The following is a 24,981-nucleotide window of genomic DNA, read 5'->3' on the forward strand; positions in this document are numbered from 1 at the left end:
ATTGTACTGGTAAAGCCATGTTCATCTCCTGTTACAGCTGTCAGGATCTTGATCCCATTTGTTTGAATTGCCATTGAACACTCTGCTGCAGCTGATCTGTGTGCAATGGTTTTGGCGCCCGAGTGGAAAGTTTGCCCAACTTTAATTTTTCAGTCAGAATTTTGTAAGCTGAATCAATTGGGATACCTATGGTGTTGGCTATTGTTCCTTCTGGGAATTGTTGGCCTTCTTCAATTACAGTGAAAATAAATTTTTTTCCTTGCAAATTGATGTAGACAGCCTACCACTGTGGGCTTCATCTTCAACATGCCTTGCCCCTTCTTAAAACTAGTTACTCATTTATAAGCTGCTGATTTCCTTTTTTTTTTTTTGAGATGGAGTCTCACGCTGTCACCCAGGCTGGAGTGCAGTGGCGTGATCTTGGCTCACTGCAACCTCCACCTCCCAGGTTCAAAAGATTCTGCTGCTTCAGTCTCCTAAGTAGCTGGGATTACAGGCATGCACCACCATGCCCAGCTAAGTTTTGTATTTTTAGTAGAGATGGAGTTTCACCACATTGGCCAGGCTGGTCTCGAATTCCTGACCTCTGGTGATCAACCCACCTTGGCCTCCCAAAGTGCTGGGATTACAGGCGTGAACCACTGCACCTGGCCCAAAACACTGACATCTAAACACTGGACTAGACAGTGATTTCAATCATATGGTCAGAAGATTTTTCATCATCAAAAGTAGAATCTTTGGGGGAAAATATTCAATGTGCCATCGGCGAACACTATGTTACATACACCTTTTCATGACACATCAGTGATTGACATGAAAGTTAAAATTGCTATCCAAATTTTACACACATGTCAACTTTAAGGCATGGGAAAAAAAAACAAGATAAAAATTTGTCATCCCTTTTAAGTTCCAAAATTATCCAATAGAACAGATAATTTAAACGTCAGGAAAAGGCTTTTTTCAAGCTTCCAGAAATATTGGCAAATTGCATAAATAAGCTTTGCCTAATATTTTTGTCATTTATGATGTATTCTTACTTTATTTAAAAAAAAACACTGAAGTCTTCATATCAGCTTCACCTATTAAATAATGGTACCATTCAATTAAAATGCAAAGCAAATTTATACTTAGATTTCAGTAGTACATGTTCATCTTTAAAGGTTATAATTTGTTTTAAATAGCAGAGCCATCTGTCCTATGATAGCTCACGTGAGCCTAATTATTGGAGAAGTCTAAGAATTTCTCCTGCAAATATGCATGGTGCTGAACTGTACTGAAAACATATTTGACTCTGATACTTCTATCTTAAGAGGAAATTACACTCTCAAGTTGATTCTTTATATGAATTTAGTATTGAACTCAATATTATATTCACTATTTTTCAGTAGTATAAATCACTAATGTCTGCCACCTTCTACGTTAGCTATCATCTATTATATATTCAAAAAGCAGTTATTACTTCTAGAATTTCCTCATTCATGATTGCTGACTTGTGATTGTAATGATTATATTTTTAGTTCTTTCCCATAGACAATTTTCAGTATAGAGTTGTGTAATTTATTGCAGTCAAACGAAGTTATTTATTTGGAATTGATGACTTGAATCAAATCTTAAAAGGCATGTATATAAAATTAGCAGATGCTACAGACTTTGGAGGTAGCATTATTACCAGAGATTATAGAACCAAGATTTTAAATATCTCAGCAGATTGGGATATTTAGGTTAAAGTCCAGCGTAGCAAGGTCTCCACTTGGACCTAAAATTGTTCTTTCTCCAGAATCCATCCATAAGTGAGTATGTCTAGAAGATCTGAAAGATGACTTGGCAGCAGGTCCAGATCCAGAGAAAGGGACTGAGTTGCCTCATAGGAAGGAAGTCACTTACGGAATATGTCAAGGCCCACAGACAGTAATTAGGCTAATTATTAGAAGGAGAAATATTCTTAGTATAGTAGGTTCATTTGTTCATTCATTCAACAAATATTGAGGTCATACTATTTTCAAGACACTATACTAGCCACTGAGGGATATACGGGGAGCAAAAGCAGACAAGGTCCCTGTACTTAAGGAGCTCACAAGTATAATTGGAGGAAATATGTAAGATAATAAAGTATGATGTTATTAATCAAATTTATATAGGGTATGTTGTGCCATGTACTGCTCTAAGCATTTTACATGTAGTTGACCCACACAACAACCATATGATGTAGGTACTGATAATATCTCCAATCTACAGATGACGAGCCTGACACACAGATATGTTAAGTGACTTGCTCAAGGTCACCCTACTTGTAAGTGGCAGAGTCCACCTGCTTACCTCCCATGCCATACTGCTTTGGGATGATAACGGTACAGGTACAGAGTGACAGATTGTGACTCTCACAACTTTTTCTCAGGTGATTTAGTGCCACTAGTTGTTCAGCACTTATTAACTCAACAAACATTTCCTTAGGGTCCCACTGTGTGGCTGCCACTGCACTAGGCAATAAGGATCTACCGATGAACAAGACTGATTTATTCACTGCCCTCAGTGGAGCCTGCAGGCCAGCAGAGAAGGAAGATACTGAACAAGTGACATGAAAAGGGAAGCACAGAGAGTAGTGGAAGCAGATAACCTGGGACTCTGGCCCAATTTCAGGAGGCGTATGTCTCCATCACTCAGGTTGTCCTTTGCCTCAGGCCCACGGGGGAGCAGACCCCATGGGACCTCCTCCTGTTAGACAAACAAGGCACTATAGGTTATCTGTGTGAGATGGAGGGAACACAAGGGAAATTGTCTAGGGATCACAAAAGAGATGGAGACAGGGATTCCCCCCATGACACCTACATCTGGAAAGATAGCATCAATCGCATGGTGGTATCCATGGTGAAAGGTGGTATTAGTGTAATCAGGCAGCCATGGAACACCTTCACAGCAGCTTTGTGGCCACAGATACCTCACTGTGGGAGGCAGAGAAGAAACAGAAGAGACCTTCAGATGCCATATGGAGAGAGCCGTCTCCATGAGCTCTTATGAGAACCTGCAAAAGAGATGACTTTGGTGGGGGACTAAGGGTCCCACAGTAGCAGGTTAAGCACAAAATCAGCAAAACATCATACTCCTATTATTGCGATGCAATTTTTAAACCAGCTAGTGTGATCTGGGAAATGGAAATTAGAACAAAAAGGGTAAGTAAAAAGTTCTGCCTTCATGCTCCAAAAACCAATTATACAATTATAGGATGGGAAGCTGTAGTGGGTTGGTGGTCCTCAAAAACATATGTCCTTGCCCTAATCCCTGGGGCCTGTGAATGTGATCTTATTTGGCAAAAGGCTCTTTACAGATGTAATTAAATTCAGGATATCAAGATGAGGTTATCCTGGAGGGTCCTAAATTAAATGGCAAGAATCCTTGTAAGATACACACAAAAGAGAGACAAAGCGAGGAGAGGAGAAGGCCATGTGGAGATGGACAGAGAGAGGAATTATACAGCCATAAGCCAAGGACTTAGAACCACCAAAAACTGGCAGAAGCAAAGAAGGACTCTTATGGAACCTTCAGTGAGTGTGTGGCCCTGCTGACACCTTCTTTTTAGAGTTCTTGGTTCCAGAACTGCGAAAGAGAATAAATTTCTATTATTTTCAGCCACAAAGTCTGTAGTAATTTGTTACATCCGCCCAGGGACAGTAATATAGGGACCCATGGCTTGGCGACAATTTACGTAAAAAATATCTGGGCAAACAGCATGAAGTGACTGATAAAGAAAGCAAATGCAGGGCCAGGCGTAGTGGCTCACACCTGTAATCCCAACACTTTGGGAGATCGAGGCGGGAGGATCACTTGAGGCCAGGAGTTCCAGACCAGCCTGGCAAACATGGCAAAACCTAGTCTCTACTAAAAATATAAAAATTAGCTGGGAGTGGTGGTGCACACCTGTAATCCCAGCTACTTGGGAGGCTGAGGCAGGAGAACTGCTTGGGCCCCAGAGGTGGAGGTTGCAGTGAGCCAAGATTGCACCACTGTACCACTCCAGCCTGGGTGACAGAGCAAGACCCTGTCCCAAAACAACAACAACAAAAAGAAAGCAAATGCAGTCTTTGGCTGCCACAAGAGAAACAGAGTTAATAGACTGAGGAAGCTAATCATTTTGCCACGTAGCTGCAATATTGCACTCTGCTCTATAAGTGCCACCTTTTAAGAGAGACATTGATGAATGGGAGCCTAGCCAGAGACAGGTGACTGGAACCGTGTTGGTTCTGGAGAGCTTGCCATACAAAGGATGAGTTGGTAGCATTGGAGATGGGGATCTTGGAATAGAAATCAATGAACATGAGGGTAACCTTGGAATATGTGAAAAGCTATCTTGTCAAAGAGGAAGTAATCTTGTTTTGTATTGCTCCAGGAGGCAAAATTGGGTTTACCAAGTGGAAAGTAAAACAGAAGAAAAAACTAATGACTGTTGATTATAGAAATTCAAAACACTGGAAGTATGTGAAACGGGGAAAAGTGCTATTTCCTAATTCCAGAGACAGGACATCTGGTCCTGCCTCTGTACTGTAGTTAATTGGTTGTGTGACTCTGGACATACCATCTCCCCTTCTTTGGACCTCAGTTTTCTTCTATGTAAAATTATGGGGTTAGGTTGGATGCTTTGGGAAAGCATTTTTTTTTCCTTTGGGTTGTTTCCTATTTTATGGTTTAATAAAACTGTTAAGATGTTTTACAATTTCTGAGTGCCTAGTATATGCTAAAGCTAAAATCTGGGCTAGGTGTTTTGTTTTGTTTTTTGAGACGGAGTTTCGCTCTTGTCGCCCAGGCTGGAGTGCAGTGGCGCAATCTCAGCTCACTGCAACCTCTGCCTCCCGGGTTCAAGCGATTCTCCTGCCTCAGCCTCCCGAGTAGCTGGGATTACAGGCGCCCGCCACCACGTCCGGCTAATTTTTGTATATTTAGTAGAGACAGCATTTCACCATGTTGGCCAGGCTGGCTTCAAACTCCTGACCTCAGGTGATCTGCCTGCCTCAGCCTCCCAAAGTGCTGGGATTACAGGTGTGAGCTGCTGCGCCTGGTCTGTGGTAGGTGTGTTAACATGCATGATCTCATATAACTCTCTCCACACTACAGGGTAGGTATGTTCCCCCATGATGAATTGTTCTTTGTGTCAACTAGACTGGATTAAGGGATACTCAGGTAACTAGCAAAGCATTATTTCTGGGTATGTCTGTGAGGGTGCTTACAGGAGAGACTGGCATTAGAACCAGTGTACCTAAGTAAGGAAGATCTACCCTTACCCATTGTGCGTGGGCATCAGCCAATCTGCTCAGGGTGCAGAACAAAAAGGCAGAAGAAAGGAGAATTCACTCTTTCTTCTGGAGCTGGAACACCCTTCACCTGCTGCCCTTGGACATCAGAACTCCAGGTTTTCTGGTCTTTGGACTCTAAGACTAGCACCAATGGCTCACCAGGTTTTTAGGCCTATGGCTTCAGACTGAGAGTCATACCATTGGCTTCCCTGGTTCTGAGGCCTTTGGATTTGGACTGCACCATTCTACTTGGCTTTCCTCGTTCTCCTGCTTGTAGATGGCCTGTCGTGGGACTTCTCAGCCTCCATAATCACCTGAGCCAATTTCCCTGTGAATCTCCTCTCCACGCCTCTCTCTCTCTCTCTCTCTGTCGGTTCTGTCTCTCTGGAGAAACCTAATACACACCCATTTTACAGATTAGAGCACTGAGATTGAGAGAGATTGTGACTTGCCCAAAGTCATATAACTTATTCATGGGTGAGTTAAAAATTGAACTCAGATCCCCCTGATTCTAGTATTCTTTCCACCATATCATACTGTCTCCCCTACACAATAGTGACCCTTTGTCACACCTGAATTTAGCAAATTATACAATTCATTGTCAAAGTACTCCTCAGAAATCATTTACCAGGCAATATTAACTATCTCAAACACCCCAAAGAATCAGAACATTTCTGAGCAGACAAAATGGTTGGTACCAAAGCCTATGCATTAAAGCCCATAAACTTCATTCAGAAAAATTCTTAGGGCTGCCTCACCCAGAGCCTATCCCTCACCATTTTGTATATAGTGTCTGTTCTTCCCGAAGAGAAAGGCAAGCTGGAGGGCTGGTCTGCAGCATCCTGGGAGCCCGAGACAGCCTGGGTTGTTAGGCTGTGGAGCATGGAGGCAAAGGCAAAAAGATTAGCAGTGTCCCATGGAGTCTCCACAAAAGGGGAAGATAAACGGCAACGTCAATGAGTCTAGCTCTTTGGAATTCCATGCATGAGAGGCTCAACACAGGAAGCAGGTCAGAGAGGTCTAGAGGAATATCTTGAACCCGTGACTACCCAGCCAGCTGCAGAGGTTTTTATTTACATGGTTCCGGGGACTCTGGGGTGGGAAGAAGAGGGCACTACCCTGAGAGTGCAGTACAGTCCAAAAGTGTACACTAGGTTCTGATATACTACTCTGGATTTTTAGTCAGTTACATGCTATAATTTTAAAAAATCTGTGGGCCGGGCGCAGTTGCTCACGCCTGTAATCCCAGCACTTTGGAAGGCCAAGGCGGGCGGATCACGAGGTCAGGAGATCGAGACCATCCTGACTAACACGACGAAACCCTGTCTCTACTAAAAAATACAAAAAAATTTAGCCAGGTGTGGTGGCAGGCACCTGTAGTCCCAGCTACTCGGGAGGCTGAGGCAGGAGAATGGTGTGAACCTGGGAGGCGGAGCTTGCAGTGAGCTGAGATGGCGCCACTGCACTCCAGCCTGGGCTACAGAGCGAGACTCTGGCTCAAAAAAAAAAAAAAAAAATCTGTGGGGGAAGTCAAGAGGAAGAAGGTAGACATGGACCAATAGGCATAACAAAAATTAAATACTGACAATGAGAGCAAGGGAGCTGACAGGAAGACTATAGAAAGAAATACGATATCCTCCTAAAGCTAAGCAGTGTGAAGACCCAGAAAGGCTGGCACTACTGTACTTATTGCCGGGTCCTTTAGTGGATATCCATAATGATGAGTCAGCGTTATTGAGAAGGTGAGGTGGTATTCTGTGTCTTCCGCATATGAAGGCAGAGATGAGTGCAACATATTATAAAAAGACTTCCACCCACGATGACCTGAAGAAAAAAATTTAAAGCCCCAAAGAATAATTGCAGTTGTCTAGCAAATGCAACAATGTATAAATTGACAGAGCAGAATGAAAGAGATAATGCTTTAAAAATAATATTAAAGGCAGCTGTTAAGGAAGAATGTAGTAAATGTGGGAGAAGGCACTCAATAAATACATTTAAAAAATTAAACTCAGTTTGGACCCTGCCTAGCTCCCATTCTGGAGAGGTATCTAAATAAATGAATGGGTGAGTGAATGTACGAATGAAAATTATCTGGCCTGAGGTCCCCCTTTCACTAGGGTTGTTCTATGGTTCTTGGAGCTAATGCAGTGTCAAGGTGTTGGAGATGGAGGACACCCGTCTTATCTTCAATCATCATCCACACACATTACCACTCAGGAGGTCCATTATCCCTATCTGCATCATGTGTTCCAGGGCCAGAAGCTGTGCTGTGTTCTTGCCATGTTGAGGCATGGTTTCTGCCAACGCTGGCCAGGATGCCATTTGCCTTGAAGCACTCCTCTATTGTCCTCTCTGTTCTTGTTTCCCTGAAGGTGCTGCTCAGCAGAACATTGGTCTGACCTGATCTTTGCACTAAAAGATCCTTTCTCATTTCTCCTCCCTGCAGCCTGGGGCATCCTGTTCTTCTAATTTGAGCAAAGTCTTCTGTAATCATGTAGTTCCAAGACACTCTATGCCCATGACACCCATTTTTCCCTCTCCTCTGAAAACCTACATTCTTAATGATCTGCCCATGGAACAGAAAAGCCAAGCAGCTCTGCAGGCAATCTTATGCTTTCCTGGTACCAAATATTAATACTTCTCCTAAAGTAATGAGCATGAGGCTGGCCATCTCCTTGAATATGGAGAACATAAGGGAGAAAATGCCCCATATATTAACTGTCATATCCCTCTCCCCTCTCAGTTCAAAGCCAGTCAAGAAATAAGACAGACATCAGAGATATAATTCGTTTGTGTATTCGACAAATATTTTTAAACATTATGCTCCCCCAGTATTGCTCTAGGCACTAAGAATACAGCAGCGCCTGAAGCAGACAAAATAGCAATCTATTATTTGCAAAGATGCATTTTAAAACTTGGCCTAGTCTGAGGCCAAAATGACTTCCCATTCCTTCCCCTCTGAATTTATCCATTTAATCACAGACTGAGTGGCTAGAAAACTAGAGCCACCTCCTCCACCCTGCCTATCTGATTCCTTGCCCACACTGAGCATTCTGCATGAAGGATTTGGGAATGGAGAAAGGAAGGCGATCAGCCTGCAAGCTGGCAGTTCTGAAAGAGGAAGGGCTCAAGTGGGGCTAAACCACACATGTGGAGTAACCCCCTTCTCCAGTCTTACCTGTCAGCTAATTGAGGAGTGGAGGGCAGAAACCTTCTTCCACATACTTCCTGCAGGAAGACAGTTTCTATTTCATGAGTGGAAGCAGAAGGATGAAAAGAAGGAAAGTCATTTCCTTTGCAATTAATATTGCAGCTTTTTATCCGGAGCCTGGTGAATTATTCTTACATTTTGAACATGATGTAGATGAATTTCATTTATCTATGAAATGATATGCTAACTCCTTTATTTAGGTCTTTTTTAATGCTGTGTCTTTATTACTAATTAAGAAGGCTGAATTATACAAGGACCTTCTATTTCCATTAATTCAAGCATCCATTAAAAATTATCATCAGTATTGCACTAAATATGTTACAGGAGTGACTTGTTTTTCCGCATTTTCTTCATATGGGATATATAAATGACATTTATAAAGGGGCTGAAATCTAGCCCCTTAAAGTTTCACCTTTATGTTTATACACACTCTTAAGAGTATAAATCCGAACCTGACTCCTTAAATCCTTGACGTGCTAGTCCCCGGCCTCTTTACCCTCAGATACATTCCTTGTACTTCTTTGTTCTGTTTTGTATTGTTTCTCAGGTCCTCAAGTTAGCTGGGTCTAGCTAATGGAAGGCAGACTGGAGGCTTGGGGACAGAAGCCAGGGTATTTCTGCCTCAGGCTGCATCTCCAATAGTGGCCATGGCTCTGCTGTGGCCCCAGCCGCTCCTGATAGGCCCACAGTGATTCCGAAGTCTGCCAAATGACCAGGCCATTGGCTCCAGAAGTCCATTTCCTCCTACTGCCCCCACAACCTAAGGATGGTTCTGGCCTCTGCCTCTTTCTGATCTCTGGGCCGTTTCACAGAATCCCCAATGGGCTGTTCAGCTATACTATCTGTGTAATCAATTCCTTATATTAATTTCATTATTAAAATTAAAGAAGTGTTCTTGTATTCTCACTCCAAGGGTGGGAAGCAGGGATAGTAAGCTAAAACTTGCCTTGGAAAATACCTGAGTAAGTACTGGTGCTGAGGCCCAGTTCAGCAGCTTCAGATTAGATGAAAGGGGGAAAAGGAAAACAGGCCTGGGCCATTCTCAGGCCACTCAACCCTATGAGCAATGACATGACTCTATCAATAGTTTTATCTATGGTTGTATCTGACTGCATCTGATGGACCCACACAAAAATGACTGCAGTAACACTTGCCTTTTGATCATTCCAGAATCCAACGGGAAATGCTTTAAGAGTCCTAGACAAACTGCAAAGTGTAGTATAGCAGGAAACACATGGGTCATACCTGAGTTCAGTCCTGGGAGACAAGCAAGATAATTAACTTATCTGAGCCTCAGTTAATATGTTAAGTAACTGGAGTTTAATGATCTCTACATAGGACTATTGTGAAAATTAAATAAGGTACACACAAAAGCATTCCATAAAGTGCTATGCAGATGTTAGCTAATTAGTCTTCTGTATCAGCTTAATTTAATGTTTTCCCATTAATATTTTTAAGCTTCACTGTTTTAGCTTTCTTAAAATTGTGAAATCATTTCAAAGTTGTAAAAATAGTGCAAAGAATTTTCATATACCCCCACTTGGATTCCCCAAAATATATCATAATCACAGCATAATTTCAAATTATCAGAAAACATTGATATATTGCCTATATAATGTTATATAGCCTAGACACTGTAGTCAAACTTCACTAATTATCCCACTAATGTTCAATTTCTGGTCCAAGATCATATGCCACGGTTAGTTTTCACAATAAAGTTTTAGTTGTTTTCTTTATCTGGGAGAGTTACTCAGTCTTGCTCTTTCATGATCTTTGTAATTTTGAAGCCAGTTATTGTGCAGAATATCCTTCAATTTAAGTTTGTCTGTTTTCTCAAGTTTAATACTAACATTTTGATGATTTGTTTATTCATGCCATCAGGGGTGATATAAAAATGGAAATACAGTGTCCTAGTTAAGTTCACAGACTCTAATCGGAATACCTGGATTCAAACTCTGGCCCCACCAGACAGTGTAACCTTGAGTATTTTTGGGACTCAGTATCCTCATCTGTCAGATGAAGAAACGTCAGTACCTATCTCCTAGGGTTACTGGAATTACTAAAGGAATGAATATGTGTAAAGTGGTTAGAACAGTTCCTGGCACATATTAAGTGCTGTGTAAGTGTTAGCTAATGTGAGGAGTTGGGTTTTGGCAACTGCTGAAGAAACCAAAGCAGCAGCAGGTATTTTAGTTATGTACATCCTTTGCTCAATCCTGCCCAAAGAGCCAAGGCCAAAGACTCACTGCCAGCAGGAATTCTGGCCCACCTTGAGTGCACTGTTTCTCTCAGCCACAGGCCTGAGCACTTACTCCCAAAGCCCATGAGATGAGGACTTGCTTCATCCACGCTGCAACATTTCTTTAGCACAATAGTCTATGCACTAGGAACTGGGCCCATGTTTCCTCGCCCATCAGTTGTTGGTAAAATTGTGTCAAATTAATTTTTTAAAAGTTGCAAAATAATTAAGCCCACTTTTTTTCCCTGACAACTATTCTCAGAACGCAGGGCTTCAGGCTTCATTAGTATGCATCCAGCACTTTGCCCATGGACACATTCACTGAATAACCATAGTGATAACCTCAGCCCTTAACCTCTGCCTGTGCTTCTTGTTGAAGGGGCCAAATCACTCGGACCCCCACAATATTCACTGTATTGGCCAACTGTGGGCAGACTAAGCAGTGAGGCGAAGAGGGAGCTCCCCATAAGGCTGGATGGGGGAAGGGAAGGAAGCTTGAACTGATTCCAATAAGCTAAAAATAACGTAAGACATCTGTGAAAATGTAAATGACAACTGTTCATTAAAAAATTAAGCAATAAAAACTCTTAATATAAAAGTAACAATGCCTACATATGAATAGCAAATGACATTTTACAAAGCAATTTTCATTCTTTACCTTATTTGCCCTGCCACACACCATCTTATAGGTGAGAAAGAAAAAGGATTCAGAGAGAAATGTGGCAAAGCTGATACTTTAATTCAGGTTTTCGCATATTTTCTACTTAATGAAAAAGAAGAAAATACACACTAAATATAGATCAAAGACCTACAGGATTAAAAGACTACCAAAACATAGAGACTGAAATGTAGAAATGCAATGAAACCAGTTTCCATAGAGCAACTCTGGTTTCTTGGCAGTCAAGGACAGTGAGGTTTTTCAAGAAAAGGGACTTTCACAAGGTCTTGGATGCAGGCTGAGCAATGTAAGAAGAGGTGGGGAAGTGGTGTGCACACACACACATCTTTGGACCAAGTTTCAAGCTACTGTAAAATCCCTTCATGTTTGACTGCTTAAGAATCAAATGAGTTCAATGGGTTGAAGACACAGACCACAAAGACCAAACATATGCTACCTTCAACGCATGGCTGGCATCAAGCACACTGCCAAGCACAAAGTAGACTTTCAATATGTATTTGCTGATTTGGCTGGACTTTTATCTATGCAGTAACAAGGTACAGTGTTATTAAAAACTCCTACAAATATCTTACCCTCCCCAAATTAGGTATTGCCATAAAATACCAGCTGAACTCATGTAGAAATGGTCAAACTTCTGTCAATTGTGCAGGTCAAGAAGAAATTAGAAACTTAGTTCCCATCGACAAATTGCTTCCATATTATTTTAATGTCAAGCTGAGGCCTTTCCAAAAAAAAAGAGGCTGATATATCAATCATATCATACCAAAGTTTATTGATTACATCAAACAAAAATTTCTGTAATGGAAAAGGCAAGTTGCAGTCATAAAAGATGGCATTCACATTCATTTTAGAAAGCAACAACGTAGATGTAAAAAACTGCTTAAGTGAAAAATGTAATATTGCAGTCCCACTTTGCAAGCTGAAAAATGATTTTGTCAACACGCATAAAATCTGCACATTTATATACTGCATGTTATTAAAAAATTCCATCACTAAATTATTATGAATTTTGCAAAGTTAGGCTTACATTTATACTGTTGCTGGTGTATATGTAAGTAGATACGGAATGAATGTTTTCAGTTTAGTAGGTAACATCCTCAAACAATGGACAACAGTTGTGAAAATTACAAAGACATTTTGATAGCTCAAAATTATTCAAATTATAGGTAGATGATCTTATTATTACATTTTTTTTCCCTTTCTCTGTCACAAATAGGGTGATTACATCGAGTGCTAGGAATACTGCATGGTCTATTTCAAGTTATTCGATCTGCTAACCCCACACTAGCCATTTTTTAGCTCTTCAGTAAAATATCTTTTAAAAAGGAAAGCCAGGTCCCTCTCAAAGATCTAGGCCATGATATCATGTATCATTGCCATTCTGAATTTGAGCTGCAGTGTCACAATGTAATGTGTAGCTGAGACATAACTCTAAATCCCCCTTACTCCTTGTCTTTCCTTCTTTCTGGCTGGAAGGAATTTTACATGCAACCAGTTATTTTTCTACTAGATTATTCTGTTAACTCTCCAATGGTACTGCATTAAACAAGCCTCTCTACTGTGGCTCTCGTCTGTATTCACAGTTCCCATAGATTTTATGTAAAATGGCAATAATAATACAGCAACAACAACCATAAGAACAAGAAAACAAACACAAAATATCAAAAGCTTTCCTGGGTTAGACTTTTTTAGCTCTTTGGAATAAGCAAAGAATATAGAGACTTTTGTTTTCAGCAGCTTACCTCAAATACGGGCTACCAGAACACAGCACACTTAGGTAAGTTGTGAATGACATGTAACAAAATGCTCAAAAATAATACTGATATATGAGAGCAAATGAAATAATGAAAAAGGGTCTATAATGATGGAATGGCTTCTGATAACTGAAATTATGTTCTTTTCTAGAATTTAGAAAAAAATCATACCTAAACACTAACACAAAATATACATGGAAGAATCAAATGTGCCATATGGACTATATAAATATGATACAGATTAACTCCAATACTTTTCCAAATCAAGGTACAATATAAACACTAATAATAGTACAGGCATGCCAGAAAGACAAAAAAAAAAAAAAAAAAAAAAAAAAAAAAAAAAAACTAGCAGTCAAATAAATATGGTCATTTATATCCAAAAAAGTGTATGTTTAACATTGAATGAAGACATTTCACATTTATGTTTCAAGTGAACTAATTAGAAGGCTAAACCTTCCTTCTAGTTCAGTTAGTCAAGGACTTTACTAAAGTCAGTCTCATGGTTTAGAGTTAGACCATTTCCCTGTCCAAGTTAAGAGACAACATTCATCTTCAGAGTCATGGCTCTACAAGCTGAACCACCGTTTTGGGGTGGATCCTTCCCCCTTTCCAAATTGGCCAAGTTTAAGAAAAAGCACTGCATATATGCATAAACGCAATCTCTTTCAAATAAAAACCGTCAAAAGTTTAAAATAAGCTATTTTTCTTCCTCTTCACATAAAATTATAAAAGGCTGATATTCAGAATGACCTTTATTTTTATATAACTATGGTTTAAACCACCTTACTGCAGATCCCAGTAAAATCAACACTGGAAAAATCTGTTTATTTTCTAACTACTTTGAGGGGCTACTAAGTGATTGGAAATGTTTTATACTTTATTTTCAAGTCTAGTAGGCTTACACCCATAAGTGGGGTTTAATTCAGAAGAATAAAAAATAAACAATTTTTTTCTATTCTCACAAAAATACCCGTAAGTTAACACTTTCCACATAAGAGTTCAAGGTATTTTTTTAGCAAGAATATTCTACCAAGACATAAGTAGCACGTGGGTAAACAGAAGGGATTAACTAGTCCGTCTGATGCATTGATACTATTTAGTTATTCTGTATTTTCAAGTATTCCTTATGTACTTTGGAAAAAAAATTAAGATGATCATTTAGGAGGAATGAGAAATGTGATCCAAATAGTCTATTTCTTCTGCCAGGCAAAAAAAGTAGTATTAGCAAAATCTATCCATTCTCATTGCATAACTTCTACTTCATACTATTGTTATTTAAATCCATTCACAAAGTTCATGGGTTAAAAGAGCACCCATTTGAGTTATATTATTCTATCTAAAGCCAGAATTCTAAGTATTCTTGCTTTCAACTTTCATATAATTCTTAACTTACAGCTTTGGCCATAAAGGCTACTTACAATAATTGTAAATGCTTAAGAGAATCATTTGGTATTTTAATGAACATTTATTGTGAACTCTAGACATGAGAGTGGTTTAGTGTGTTGCATATCAAGTATCCTGAGATGATAACTTTTTGTAGTTGTTTCTTCATGCTTTCTTTTTTAGCTGTAACCACTGTCAGTATGCTTGTAGGACAATAACATAGGCAGTTCAAGATTCGGATTCTGAAAAATGTAAAATATACAGATTTAAAAGGCTTATTTTAATAATGTGAAACCATCTGTTAAGCATTTTCAGAAATAAGTAGTAAATTTTGTTATGAGAGTAAAGCAACCGTCTTAACGAAGTGCCAAGTTTTATTCACATGCAGGGGAAAAAAAGAGTGACACTATAACCAGATTTTAATTCTTTCTTCATTTGTCAGCTGAATAGATTCAGGCTTGCTTTTTGCTTTTGGATTGTTCCAGGGTTCTCCTAATACTTTCTACCTCTGGGATTATTTACCATAGCAGAGGTTTAGCTTGCTATGATCCCTTCTCCTCTAGGCTGGGAGGTCCTTGAAAACAGGAACATTTTATTTACCTTCTATCTCCAGCAGCTAGTATAGTGTCTGGCACACAGCAGATACTCAGGAAATGTTTGATGAATGATTAGGTTGCTGTTTTTCTTGATGTGTTAATTTTGACAGAGGAAGTCTGAAGATATATTCAGCTTTGGAAGATTATTGTAAAAATATTCTTCCTTTTTACTGAAAGAACCACGTTTCCCCCCTACAATACAGAAGTTAATTTTCCTTTTGGTAGATCACGTATCTATGAGTCGACTGATTCTTCTGTTTTTTCTTATGCTTCATCTTTCTGGAAGAGAAGCCATGGATATTTCCCTATCAAATCTGTAGATTCTTCTCTGTCCTCTAAATATCATCAAATGCTATGATCAGGATGGTGCATGACAGACAAACTGATCATTAAGTGTAAGTCAACTATGTTAAGAAATGGAAGTCGTATGTCAAAACAGGGAGCCTGATTCTCCACTCTAAAACTCAATCTTTTTGAACCTGAGTAGTGGAAGGTCTTACGTAGTATGCTATTTTCTTCCCATTCTGGGACACCTCCTTTGCCATGGTTGGACTAGAAGTTCATTAGAATACCTTCCATTTCTATTTATGTTCCACATTCTCCAGAACCACTAGTAGGTTTTCAGATAGCTCTGCAGGGTCATGGTGACTCTAACCAAAATAAGGCTGCCATTCATACTGAGAATGTAACTTACATTGAGGAGTTAGGTAGTTTCCTTACCAACCAAGGAACAAACTAGATGCCTAAACTCGCTGCTAATTATTGTCTTTGGAGGAGAAATAATGCCACATGAAAATCTATTCCTGGAAGAAATAACTACATTAAAAATAAGACAATTGTTTTTTAAAAAATACTTCCTCAGTTCTATGTTAGACATTGTAGGAGATAAGGCCCTGGAGAGGCCAAAAGCAACAGCAGTGTCTTCTATCCAGCCTAGTCCTCCAAACCACAGACCAAGCTAAAGAGAGCAATCCAGGGGGATACAAAATTAGCCAGAAACAATACAGCTAAGATGCATCACACAGCTTAGAGCAAGGCAATCTGGGACAAAGGGGTCAAAGACCTTGAGGGTTACTTGTGAAGCAGATTCATTAAAAGGGAAAACATACGCAGGTAAGTTGTTCAAAAATGAGTAAAAAGATGCTAACTGTGACAAAATGAGTCTGCTTCTAAAATAACAGTGCAGATGCAGACTGTGATGAACTCCAGGAAGACAGAAGAACCATTGGATTCAATCCATTAATTTAACTTGTATTCTTTGCTAGAGGGTGGCAGAGTTGACAGCTGTTGAAAAAAATGGGCCTATGAGGTGGACTCGCAATTATTAGCTTCAAAGTGAACTAACCCACAATTTTATTCATGATGATCATTAATTTTTATGTGTGTATGAAAGATGGCCCTCCTCTAAGCTGTGTAGAGTTGTTTCCAAGCTGACAAGCTTAGAAGCATTGTTCATGAATTACTCTAAATTCCTATGGATGGATAAAAGACCTCCAGAGGTCTGAGTTGTTAAAGGCCCCCACTGAAGGAAATACAGACTACACATAAAGGAGTCATTCTGAGTTCAAGGGTCCCTCCCACGGCATATCAATTCCTCCCAAATATTTTTGGGGGTAAATTAAACATTATAAAGTGAATTTAATCATTTTTGGAAACATTAATTATAAAGCATTTTATATCATTAGGCAAGCATCCCCCTGAATGGCTATGAAATATTTTACCTCTGAAAGTTGAAACATTTAGCTTGAATAAAACTTGACATTAAAAAAGTTATGATTAGATTGGTTCATTAATATATATTTGGAGATCAGACATTTACAAGGACATAAGTGTATACAGTACCTGCAAACACACAGACACAGCACATGAAGGTACAAACACATTTAGTTATTTTCACATAATTCCCAAGAGAACATGCAATGCTAAATTGGCTTGATATTATACAGATGCAATTTTGGAATATTTATTTTTAGTTTTCCAAATGATCTTTATAAATCAAAGTTATATTTCCTGATCAATATTAACAAACATTTTCACATGGTGCCCTTGCCATGACAACTTGCCCCTTACAAATTAAATATGCTGTATCAACACTTGGCTCTGAAAAATGTTTAACATTTTATTTAGGGGGCTTAGCATATTTTAATGTTTAATATTTTAAATGCATATTTCCCCATATTCCAAGTAATGCATCTTTATATTTTTGCAAAGAATATTGTAAAGTTCACCACACCAACAGCAGAGAAAATTTAGAGAGTGATATTTTCATTTTTTCTTTATAATGCTGTTAATCCGTTTTTTTAAAGCCAGCCCATTTGTTTAACACTAGGTACCTGTTACAATACATTAGATTCGTCTGAGAATGTTCGTAAAAGAAGAGGTCTGACTGAAGGTCTGGCGGATAATGAGTCAGATGCCCTTCTACAGCTCAGATTTCTCTGTAATAGTGAGGCAAAGATACTTAAAGCATTTGAAAATTGGTTAACCTACCTGGTGATTATATATTTAAAAAAAGTTAAAGAAAAAATCATTTCCTATAGACTACTCCTCTGGCCAAAAGTACAAATGAATACACTATACAGTAAATGTATAACATTCAAATGAATACATTCAAAGGCCTAAGAAAGTCTCCAACTCGAATTGTTTTTGTGGTAGAAGTAAACAGACAACAGTAGTATGTAGCAAACTTGGGTTTTTGGAATGGCACTGGTAAGTAATATGGTAAGATGAGTCAATATGGTTTGATTAGTAAACCTTACCATCCTTTTGGTGAACACCTCTGAGAGTTGTGCCGGTGCCGTGAGTATTATCAAACAAAGAGAAATTTGTGCAAAACATTCCTGTCCTGGTGAACAGACTAGCTCTAACACGCCATGGCTACTGCATACCGTGGATCAATGAAGACTACAGACCTGTAGTCCAAGCTTTTAAAAATTACTTCCTCTCCAGTGTGACAATTTGGAAGATGAACACATGATTAAAAGAAAATGACAAAATACTCTAAGCATCAATAGAAGATATAAAATGAGTCATGAGAAGTAATTTTTCATAAAGAATCAGAAAACGGTGTCAGGCAAATGAGAATGCAAGCAAGTTGGTACATTAAGAAAGGAAATCACCTTATTCACTCCAAGAGAAACTGTGATTGCTGGAAGTTTGAGAAAGCATGAAGATAGTAGATGTTCCTGAGGAAGGGAGGCGTTTCGTTACCTTGTTCACAATTGCACAAAAGGTGGAAAATTGCAGTAGAAAAAAGAGAAATGCAGAAACCAAAAAAAAAAAAAAAAAGTAAATAATCTCTCAAATGTAAGACATTTAAAAAGAAACCTTGAGAATTCGAAGCCGAAATGATATGTTAGTTTCGAAGACATTATTTTCTGAAGTAAAAGCAGAGTCAGAGATAGGAACAGTCTATTATTACGTGCCAACTACTATTTCTCTACATATCAATTTGAAATTATTTTGTTAATGGGAAAATTGACTATTTTAAATAAAATAACTTTAAAATATGCTTCTCGTTAAAATAAGACTTATCTTTAATCATTAATTCACTATCCTACATTTGTTCAAAATCCATTGGTCAGAGTTATGTCCAGGGTCCATTGCCAATCACCAATCTATCTTGAAGTAATTATCTCCCCTATGCAACTGTACAGATACACTATGAAGGGACTGACTGCTCTTAGGCAGTTGTAGGATAAAAACCTAATCAAAAATAACAATGGGAAAACATTTGGTGATACCACATTTCAGTCTCATTTGCCTCTGACCAATGCTTAACTTCCTTTGTTACAACCTAATTTGATTGGTTTCCCTGTTTTTCCTACAGAGTCTTCTTTAGAAAGATAGGCTAAATTTTACATGGGTAAGGTATTATTTTTTTTCCCCTTAAAACACCCAGAAAAGTAAAAATGGATAAAGTTTAACTAGCAAACCTAAGGTTATTTTTTTCCTTCTGATTCTGTGCCTGAAATTATAAGGTAATTTACAGACCCAGTTTCGGCATTGCCCAAGCAAAACAGAAGATGAGTGGTCAACAATGTAGATGACTTGAACAACTCTGCTAATAAAGATTACCCATATTGTCTACTTAGTGACTTAAAATGGGCTTAGAAAAAGAAACCAGCTACAGTAACATATGTATCCAGAAGATTCTAATAAACAAACTTTCAAAGGTAAATAATTTATTCACGTTTTGACAACTACATTTTTTCTTGTTTTTACCTTAAATGAAGAAAGTTGGTGGAATGAAGTTGATAGACATATTGGTAGAATGCACATTACCAATTGATAAAGCTAGAGTATATTTAGATTCTGAGAAAAAGATTTTAATTGTTTCTATCTTCTATTTTATGGGCAAAAACCCTGCTACAAGATCAGCATGATACCAAGTTCCCCACCCCCGTGTTTAATGCACAAACCTATCTATTCAAGACTGCAACTGTAAGCACGTTTTGGTGTGCTCAAACACTTGTATCCAACCATCGGAGATAAAAGTATTTCTATGAAGCAGAAATATTAGGAGTTAATAGATTAGGTGTTAAAACTACTTTATAAAGGAAATGTACAGAAAGCAGGAGAAAGCATGGAAAGAGTAACTAAAGCAATAAAAAAATTGATATAGCTAGCAACTGGCAGTGGGGTGGGGTAAACAGGAGATAATGAGCTAAAACAGAATGAAATTTCCACATTCCTTTGCAGTCATCTAGAGAGCTTTGACACCAGCTCAATTAGCAGTATGTCAAAGAAGCCAATGGATAAAGGCCCATCTCAACAGCCACGACATTAGGATTAAACTTTATTTTTGTCTAATCCAGCTAACAGGGCTATTGCCCTCTGAACCCATGGTTGTATATGACACTGTAAGAATCATCATAGTAATCATCATTATTATAATGATTAACTATATTCTCCAAAATTTCCAAAGTGCTTTCTCTGGGACTTTGGCTCAGACAGTTGACATTCTTCCCTTCCCTGTCTGCCACTCTGAAAGAGCTCTCTACATAATGGAGTATTTCTTCCTGTTTGTGCTGACATCCCATGCTAAGCATGGCCATGTTGCTGGGTGCATTCCCATTAAATTATAGTCTTCCTTTGTCAAGCTTCAGCGAAGTTAAGCCTCCTTTTTGATTGTGGTGACTTACATGAGAAAACTTCACACAGGATATGTGGAAATTTTTCCATTGGAAATGTGAAATGGTATTTGCTACTTGGCCAGAAAGCCCAGGTATATTTCATTGATTTACAGACAGCCAATGACTGTGCTTAGGGGGGACACAACTTTTTGAAATACAAAAATCCTATACTTGAACTTTCCTTAAGGTGTTATCCTGCTGTTTCACTGTTCAGTGCTCAATGGTAGTTTCATCATATACCATCAACAGCATTGCTATGCAGCTTTGTCACTTCATAAAGCTAAAGAAAAGCTCTAGGATCCTTAATAATGGAACTTTGGGGAAAAAAATTAACCTCATTGCTAAAAATACAGCTGATGGATACATGGCTTAACTACAACCCTTGAGTTAAATAACGGAGAGAACCTGTATTTGAAGATACTGGAATTCTTTCTAATACTAGCATTATGACAGAACTCAGTTGCAGTGGAGGCTGCCACACTAGCGATTTTACTGGAGGTTTCAGGAGGTAGTGACTTGAAATAGCTCAATTGTGTTAAAACAAGCCATATCACTGATTCTGCTATTCTGTTTAATACCTGCTTACAGAAGTATTCCATATGAATGCTCATAACCAGAGTGAGAGCTCCTTGTGAGCTAGGGCCACATCTGATTCATCCCTGAATTACCAACACCTAGTACAGTAGCTAACTCATAGTGGGCCCTCAGGCAAGGTATGCTGAATTGAACAGAATTCAGCATAAGGTTGCTCTTATAATTGTTAAATATAAATAGCTTAGCTTCTTTCTCAAATGCCATAGAGACATTTTCACTACACACTGCTAAGTCCCCTTCTCAAAGCAGCTGCCAAGACCCACATAATAGCGCGGGCAGCTGACCTGCCACATTTCTGGCTGTGTATATAATGTGTCCACGATACTTATTGGTTGAACTCAGGGATTCTTCTACTCTAGGTAGAGACACACATTTGACCACATCGGGGGATCTATCAAGATATGGGGCAGACCCAGTATCTTTTGCCTCTCTTTAAAATGAGGCCAATGTCTTAGCAAGGAATATAGAACAAAGTAGGAAATCACACAGAGTGTCAGACTGTTGGTCACTGAGCATAAAGACTAAAATATTTGGGGGAAAATAACATACTCTTTCTCCCTTATCTTAGAAGTTGGCCTCCACCTCTGATATAGCCAAATAGGGCCTTATATAAACAGATGTGATTTATCAGAATAGCCGTGGCTGCCATGTTGCAGTAGGCCTTTATGCATTCATATTGCCCTACTTTGCTCTTGCATTTTCTCATAAGAAAAAAAGAAAAGAGGCAGCACTGCTGAGCGCCCACAACATTTTGCCTCATTTGCAACTCTTGAAATCCCACAGTCTGAAAAGCCATTTAGCCTTTCAGACATTGGATGTAAAGAGAGATGTTCATCAGTAGGTGGTTCAACAAATGTTTATTGGTTCAACAAGGGTAGGAATAAATGAATGAATGATTGCATGAATGAAAATGATTATGGAAATTTTCCTGGTTGTTCTAGCATATCAGCATGCCAAGCTATAGCACAGACACTAGAATTCTTCCTATGCCGGACATAACCCACAACAAATTTCATGCTAAACCCCTGGCAACAGTCTATGCTGCTAAGTAAAAAAGGAAGCAGTCCCAGAACTCCATACTTTTAAGAGAAATTCAGAATCTGTTTGTGTGAAAAAAAAAAATGTTCTAAGTCTTTATCTGTGACTGCTTAGTAGCATCCCACAATTTAATGGTCTATGTAAGAGTCACCTCCAGCCAATGTCTAACTTTTTAAAGAAAGGGCCTAATAAGGAAGAAGATAAGATGATATGTTTGAAAGTTTTGTTTTCTGAGATTTTTCTATCATCTTTAGACCATGTAGCTGGGTGTGAGCCATTATTTAAAATGAGCTCCATTACCTCAAATAAGAGACACATTTAGGATCATTCCAAAGTATACTCCCAAATAAGGAGGATGGAAGAGCAACTTGGAAATCCTTCCCTGGAAAATTCTCTATTATAAAAAGCCCCAAATCATTTCTTATTGCAACATTATTTTATTTGGTTTCATGCAAATTGCCACTTGAGACATTCTGGGTGGAGTCTGTTGTATCAACCTGTTTCATCTCTGTTCAACCGATATTAAGACATAATCAGGTATTTGAATGCAACTTTTCCATCCTAAAACACCAGACTAGAGTAAAGCAGTTGTAACTAAGCTAACATTACTGTGTTCAGTTCCAGCCCATAAGACATGTAGAAGCAGGGAGTTAAGGGCAATTCTGGCCACCTAATTACACACTGACTGGCCTTCTATATGAAGAATCAATGTACCCTATGACAGTTCTCTTGTTTTTGATTGGGGCTGACACTGACTTGCAACATGAATCTCCTCTTTCACAATTCTCATCACTGAAGGTTTTCCTACTCTAATCATTTCAGATCCCCATGTTTATGTAATATCAACTACTGGATTCTATCAATTCAACAGGCAAAAACAAAATCATGATGTAACAGTTTTGTGGCTAAACTGGTTGACAAATTTATCAAATAAGTCAGGTAGTCATAGCTTAGAATATTACCTGAAAATACTGCCTTAGAGGTGCTACATGATCTAGTTGGTGTCAATATGACAGAAACAGTTTTGTTTAACAAAATCAGCTACTGTTGGCAGGAATATGACATATTTAATTAGCCTGTTGGTCAAAATCTGCCAGAAGTTTTATTTTCCATGCTCATCTCCCTATTTCACTTTAAAGGCTTTTTAAAAAATGTTTAAAAGATATCATAATGAGGCAGCAGAAAAAATAACTTCTCATTCCCACAGGAAATTTATAACTTAATAGGAAAGATAAAAACACACTCATAAAACTATCTTGAATTTTTACGAGTGTGTTCCAGAGGCTAAGGATGTCGAAACCACATCCAGGGAATTCTCTTTGGTTCAAATATACTGCTGGACAGACAGGGCTAGAAGCAACGCAGAGATTAAGCAGCACTATAATTAAAGGAAGGGGAAAGGTTTGAAAGAGGCAAATTGGTATTATCAACTGAAAAAAATCTGCAAACAGCCCACAGGGAAATTTCTAAGTTTCAAGCGAAAATGTTGGTGTGGAAATTCCTGGTGTGAAAATTCTAGGCTAAATACAAAATAAAATAATTTTTTCCTTTTAAAATTCCATATGGAGCATATGATATGCTCCATATGGATTGCTGAAGGTCACATAGAACACTATTAAGGAATCTACTTACCACCTGCATTGGGTAACGAAGTTTTTACTATACTTTTTATGCAGAAGAGGAAATTAAGTGATGAACCTGTAAGGAGGGGTTTAACATGCTGTAACTAATGTAATTTTCTAAATCAGGTTTTTAGCTCATGGCAGATATTGAGGCCCCTTCCAAAAATCAGGTTTTTAAGATAAACTTAGTTCTTACCCTGGCACTTCTTCTTCTTACATTCTTTAATACTATCAGAAGAATCTCAGGGAAAAGGCTGATAAATATTAGAAGAATTATAGCCAACCATGTGGATACAGAAGACAGCATTTGGGCAAATACAAAATACATTCTCTGTTGCTTGAGAAAAGGCCTGCAGTGGAAAGAAAATACATGATGGAAAAACAAATCAATTCCTGTCATATGAAATGGACGTTTAATTAAAATGTCTTTTGTATTTAAAAAGAATCTTCCTTACATACATTAATAAAAATAATTTTCTCTAGAATATCCCAAAGTAATAAACAAATTTCATTTACCAAATGTTTGGAAAAAAAGGAATGATAATCAAAGGAGAAAAAAGATAATAAAACGCATTTGACTTGAAGACAATCAGGCAATCAATTCTAAAGCTGCCAACGGGCGACTATTTATGTGCATTAGAAAATGCTGGTGCTTAAAAGATATTCAAGAGAAATGGTTCATTTTTATCCTAACAAGCATTTTATTTCCTCAGCTGTTTTATTAAGATGGAGATGGATTTGTGTTCTGTATTCTGAAATTCAAAAGACATTTTTATAACTCTCCCCCAATAAAAACACTATGTAAATATAAAAAGGACAGTAGAAGCTTATCATCTCTCTCAAATGGAAGGAATCTACCACTGTCATCCACAAATATATATTAACAGTATGTGCCAAATAGGTTGACACAGAGTAGATAGAATATTGCTAATTGGACATTAAGCCTTAGAATCCAGAAATCCAGCGGGAACCCCCATTCTGGAGTTAGATTTCATTCTGAGTCATCCACTTCATTGTAAAGTGGCCATTGAGAAGCACAGCCTGTTTCCCTTCCCTTCTGTCTGAGCTGAACCACAGAGAGCCTGAGTAGGTGAAGCTATTGTTGTTTGAAGGTGAGGGGGAAGAAGTGATTGCTTAAAGACAGGATGCACATCAGACTGCCCTAGGATTAAAGAGCTCCAGGTAGATAACCATGGCTCCTGTTTATCAGATGACACATCATGCTTCCTGAAGATAATTTGGTTTCTCATTTAAAAATTAATGTCCATGCACTCTTATGTAACATGATAAAACTGAGTTTGTGGCTCTACTTTTATGAAAATTAGATTGTGGAATAAAAGTGAGAACAGGGAGGTGGAAAAATTTATGAGGCCTAGGCTACACAGGCTTTCTGGGAAAAGTCTGCCACACAGAAAAGACTTCTGCAGAACTCTACCTCACTCACA

The 24,981-nt window shown here is 38.5% G+C and overlaps 1 protein-coding gene across 8 annotated transcripts in view; it reads right to left on the bottom strand.

The window, feature by feature from the left end:
- Positions 1-13,880: 13,880 nt before the first annotated feature.
- Positions 13,881-24,981, bottom strand: part of ATP11C (ATPase phospholipid transporting 11C) — a 205,475-nt gene continuing 194,374 nt past the window's right edge. For 3 of the 8 annotated variants that reach the window (XM_055267366.2, XM_063634309.1, XM_055267365.2), the window contains 3 exons: positions 23,733-23,886; positions 17,481-17,585; positions 13,881-14,793 (listed from right to left, as the gene is read on the bottom strand). In XM_055267366.2, coding sequence (XP_055123341.1) covers positions 17,484-17,585; positions 23,733-23,886 — 256 coding nt within the window. In that variant the 3' untranslated portion in view covers positions 13,881-14,793; positions 17,481-17,483. Of the gene's footprint in view, positions 14,794-17,480; positions 17,586-18,266; positions 18,358-23,546; positions 23,613-23,732; positions 23,887-24,981 lie in introns of those variants that run through there. The other 5 variants (XM_063634308.1, XM_055267368.2, XM_055267367.2 and 2 more) reach the window with 4 other exon arrangements.

The sequence above is a fragment of the Symphalangus syndactylus genome, chromosome X (assembly GCF_028878055.3).
Source record: "Symphalangus syndactylus isolate Jambi chromosome X, NHGRI_mSymSyn1-v2.1_pri, whole genome shotgun sequence".
Taxonomy (NCBI): domain Eukaryota; kingdom Metazoa; phylum Chordata; class Mammalia; order Primates; family Hylobatidae; genus Symphalangus; species Symphalangus syndactylus.